This window comes from Silene latifolia, chromosome 2 (assembly GCF_048544455.1).
Source record: "Silene latifolia isolate original U9 population chromosome 2, ASM4854445v1, whole genome shotgun sequence".
Taxonomy (NCBI): Eukaryota; Viridiplantae; Streptophyta; class Magnoliopsida; order Caryophyllales; family Caryophyllaceae; genus Silene; species Silene latifolia.
Window position 1 is genome coordinate 14829991 of NC_133527.1, and position 4794 is coordinate 14834784.

Genomic DNA, 4794 nt, shown 5'->3' on the forward strand with positions numbered 1-4794 from the left:
GCACGAACAGTTTAAACATAATTCTTGGATTACTGCATCGAGCTCATAACTCATTAAGATCGAAATTAACTTGTGTACGTAAAAGTTGGATCATTGACATGCTTAAATATGAAGGCCAGAGAGAGACATTACTAGCTAGCTGTTCTCCAAAATTACCAAAACCAGGCTTACCAAAGCATCCAAAAAGACAAGATATCAAACAAATACAATCTAAATTAAAACGGAAGTATATTGTCGTGAATTACAAACCACCACAAAACAGAAGTACCTTGGAACCACCTAGTCTTCTTCCTCAGCCTCATTCTCAGCAATGTTGAAGTACCTCAGCTCGTACACATTACGGTCCTTGTTGGCAGCGATGACACGAAGCCAATCCCTGACATTGTGCTTCTTCAAGTACTTCTTGGTCAAGTATTTCAAGTACCTGAAGGGGAAATCAACACCAAGAACAATCATGATTATCTGATCAACTAAAGTAATGAACATTCTACAAGTCGCATGTCTAGCATCTCACGGGGAAATAAACCACAATCAGATACGATTACAATATTCAGAGCACGAAAATCAACTACAGTAAATCAGCAACAGCAGCTTCCAGTAAAATGAAACAAAAGACCAGCTGTAGTAAGCTAAAGTGCTTTCAAATCAACTACAACAGATTTGAATTCAACGAAACAATAGTAGACTGCCGGACTAGATGCAACTAAGATTATAGAGACACCATTAGAAAATCAATTTATGAAAGCGCAATGTAATGACAACACCGTGGCAACAGCACACTGTGGTAAAAAAAGAAATACTCATTAAATATCCGGGAATCAGACAGAACGAACAGGAAATCTAAAATACCAAGATGCATTACCGAGTGTCTATGTTACTTCGACACTTCACTTAACTGCCATGTCGCGTGTCAGACATACGGAGTATGTCGGTGTCCGACACGACACGACACTTCAATTTAGATCACAAAATAGGAAAATTCACTCAAAATAGCCGTGTCCGACGCGGTATCGGAGAGTTGGAGTAACACAGCCGAGTGTGTGGACTCTTAAGGGTACTGAAAATGGAGTTGGAATGTTGGATGTACGCACCCAAACAGTCATATCAACCCCGTATTAACAGCCAAGAGGTAGTATCTAGATGAAACACAACGACAAATTGCCCCAGAGGTAGCATAGTGTAAAAATACTGACACAGACAGGCTCATTTGACATGAATTTACGAAAGCAATGTAATAGTAACATTGCAATACAACATAAAATTGTCAAGACAAACTACCCATTAAATATTCAGAAATCAGACAGACAGCATATTTTAATTCAAAGAAACAAGAGACTAGCTGTAGTAAGCTGAAATGCTTGCAATCAGCTACAGCAGATTTGAATTCTATCAAACAACAATAGACTGGCGGGCTAGATGCAACTAAGATTATAGAGTCTGGCATTAGAAATCAATTTATGAAAGCAACGTGGAACAATGGCAACATTGCGACAACAGCACACTATTTCAACGAAGAACGACCCATTAAATATCCGAAATCAGACAGAACAAACAGGCTCTCCAAAATACCAACAAACAGATGCATTAACGAGTGTCTTAAGGGTACTGATGGCAGTATAAGAGGGGTTGGAATGTTGGATGTACGTACCCTCACATAGTCATATCAACCCCGCATTAACAACAAAGAGGTTGTATCTAGATGAAACACGACGACAACAAGCACCGAAAGTAGCACAGTGGCAACACAATGGCACAGACAGGCTCATTTGACATGAATTTACAAAAGCAATGTAATAGCAACATTGCAATACAGCACACTATTGTAAAGAAAAACCACCCATTAGCGAGTGCCATACAGGTTGGATGTACGCACCCTCACATCACCCAGTATTCCAACAAAAGAGGTTGTTTCAGAATGACCCACAATGCAAAATTGCACCCAGAGTAACATAGCGTCAGAACAATGACACTTCATATGTAAACGAAATGCAGCCAGTCTAGCGGACCATTTTACTATTCCAACCGTCTCAATCATTTGTTTACCTTGGATTAAAATACCCCTTATAGTAAATATAAAAGGTAAAAAAGTGACTGAGACAGAGAGGGTACATGCCATCATAATCGACAGCCAAAGAACACTGTCTTCGGCTTCATCCAAAACGGAAATACTCAAACGAAGAAACTCAGTACAGTTTACTAAGTACAGCACAATCAACAATCAACAATTACACAACATTTCAACAAATCAGACAAAACCCACAAGCGTACGCAATGTTTTAATCAAAGGTAAACAAATGATCAAAACGGTATCGAAAATAAGAAACTACCTCTTAGAGAAATTGGAGTCAGAAGTGACAGTAATCTTGTTCTTCTCCCTAGAAACAGTAACAGCATCACCAAGATTACCAGCTTTACCACCAACCTTAATCCGCTCTTGAAGAAACTTCTCAAGAGAAGCAATATCCATGATCTTGTCTTCAACAGGTTTAGAACAGTCAATAGTGAATGTTACTGCTCCCTTCTTCTTACCTCCCTTTCCTGTTACTGCTCCGACTTTACTCATTTTTTCTGACTTCTGAATCTGCTGTAAATCTGGGAAAAATGAGAGAAGATGAAGATGGTTTGAGGAGAAACACGGCTGCAATGAGTTGTGTGTGATATGAAGGGGAGGAAAGGGAGTGTTTTGGTTTAGGGTTTTTAAGTTTGTGTCGTCGTAGATTACTTGGGCCGGTTCTACAATTTGAGTTCCAGCCGAGCCCACCGAAATTCAAGTTTTGTAAAGCTCGGATTGAAATCTCGTTTTGGCTTATTTAAATGTGGTTTAAACCAATTTTTAATTATACTACTAGGTACTATCTCGTGCTTCGCGCGACTTATTTTATAATTTCATTATTATAATTTATAAAAAATAATATAATTCATATATAAGCTTTAATATTTTTACTTATAAATAAAAATAACTCTTAAGACATAATATGTACCATAATTATGTTCCCAAATGAGACATAATAGGACTATAGGAGTATTGCAATCAAGGATCAACGCTGCACAATTAGCTCCCCTGTTTCTCCTATACCAACGGTCATATTGTGTAAATATACCAACTTTATATTATTTCCTTCTTTTGTATATTTTGTAGCTATTATACTTTATTTGCTTGTACTATATATAGGTTTAGCCATATTATAACAAGACAAGAAAATCAATACAATCTCTCATTCAAACGTAATGTATGTCTATCTTTTGCATATAATAATATGGTATCAGTAATCAGGTCCTTATTCTAATATCTTTTCCCTTTCATCTTTAATTTTCTTTACTGCAAACAATACCAATGACAAACGCCACATCAACTCCAAACCCTAATTCCTCATCAATCTTAATGGTTTACACCGAAAATCCGGGAACCAAAATCACGCATATTGCTTTCAATGGTAATAACTACGATGAATGGTCACGTGCCTTCCGTCTCGCCCTTCTTGCTAAAGATAAGATAGGTTATATTGACGGGACTATCGTGAAACCATCAGAAACCGCAAACGACTTCAAGCTTTGGCGCTCTACCAATGCTCTCGTCACGGCTTGGATCTTTGCTACAATTGAATCTGACTTAGCCAAATCCATATCTCATCGTCTCGAAGCCAAACAGGTATGGGACACTATTCGCCAACGGTTTCGTCAAGAAAATGAAGCCCGTATTTATCGGTTGAAGGCTGAGATAAGCGCGTGTCGACAAGGCCCTAATGAATCTGTCATGGCATTTTACGGTCGCCTTGTTAGCCTGTGGGATGAGTTGATGGAGCACGACGCGGTTCCATCATGTTCCTGCAAATCATGTCCATGCGACTGGGTCACTATCTTTGATTCTCGTCGGGAAAAAGATCGGGTACGTGATTTTTTAATGGGTTTGGATGACCGTTTCGATACCGTACGTTCTCAAATTATTGGTATAAACCCCCTTCCCAATCTTAATCTTGTTTATAATCGGTTAATGCAAGAGGAAGGAGTTCGTTCCATAACCAGACTTGCTTCTAACACCCGCCCCGAAACCATGGCTTTTGCTGCTAAAGCCAATCATGGCTCGAAATCGGGTAGGGGAGGGACTCGTGCAAACACCTCTGATCATTCACAACATTTAAGCAATGCTTCAAATAATTCAAATAATAATAATTCTTCTCGTCCCTACTGCATTGTATGTCAAAAACATGGTCACTATTTGAGAACTTGCTATAGTGTTATGGGGAATTGGCCCGAATACGGGGGTGATCGCCCCCGTGACCGAGTTTACATCGATCCCAACGCAACAGATTTAAGCCAGGCTGTCTTTGTACCCGACCCGCGTCGTAACAGGCAGGGAAACACCAGGTCTAATGCTACGACCAGTAGCGGTCCTCGTGCTAACATGGTCTCGGCATCCGGGCCCTCCAATGGTAACGATGCTTCTACTTCTCGTTCTTCTCTTAATAATTTTGACAGGATCGATTTTAATACGCTTGATGCTCGGGAACTCGAGGAATTAAGCCAAATGTGGAAAAATCGTAAAACAGAAAATAATGATCGTCTAAGCGGTAAATTCTCTACTCTCTCTTGGATTATTAACACCGGTGCCTCGCACCATATGTCGGGTTGTCTTTCACATTTCACGAATTTACATTTTATTACACCTTTATCTATTGGGCTACCTAATGGGGATACGGCTATCGCGAACCGTAGTGGCGATATTCACCTCTCCCCTCGTCTCATTTTACGTAATGTTTTATATGCTGACAATTTAAAATGCAATTTAATCTCTGT

The 4794-nt window shown here is 39.4% G+C and overlaps 1 protein-coding gene across 1 annotated transcript; it reads right to left on the bottom strand.

Moving 5' to 3' along the window:
- Positions 1-124: 124 nt before the first annotated feature.
- On the bottom strand, positions 125-2692 carry LOC141642350 (large ribosomal subunit protein eL22z-like). Its single transcript, XM_074451130.1, has 2 exons — positions 2328-2692; positions 125-424 (listed from the first exon to the last, which is right to left on the bottom strand). Exons 1-2 carry the CDS (start codon positions 2561-2563, stop codon positions 280-282), a joined length of 381 nt encoding a protein of 126 aa, XP_074307231.1. The 5' UTR covers positions 2564-2692; the 3' UTR covers positions 125-279.
- Positions 2693-4794: the final 2102 nt, after the last annotated feature.

What these genes read in the sequence shown, in the direction of transcription:
- LOC141642350 (XM_074451130.1), bottom strand. Translation starts at nt 2,563, where the DNA reads ATGAGTAAAGTCGGAGCAGTAACAGGAAAGGGAGGTAAGAAGAAGGGA. An exon ending in GACTCCAATTTCTCTAAGAG is followed by an intron (nt 425 to 2,327) that starts GTAGTTTCTTAT and finishes TTTCCCCTTCAG; the next exon opens with GTACTTGAAATACTTGACCA.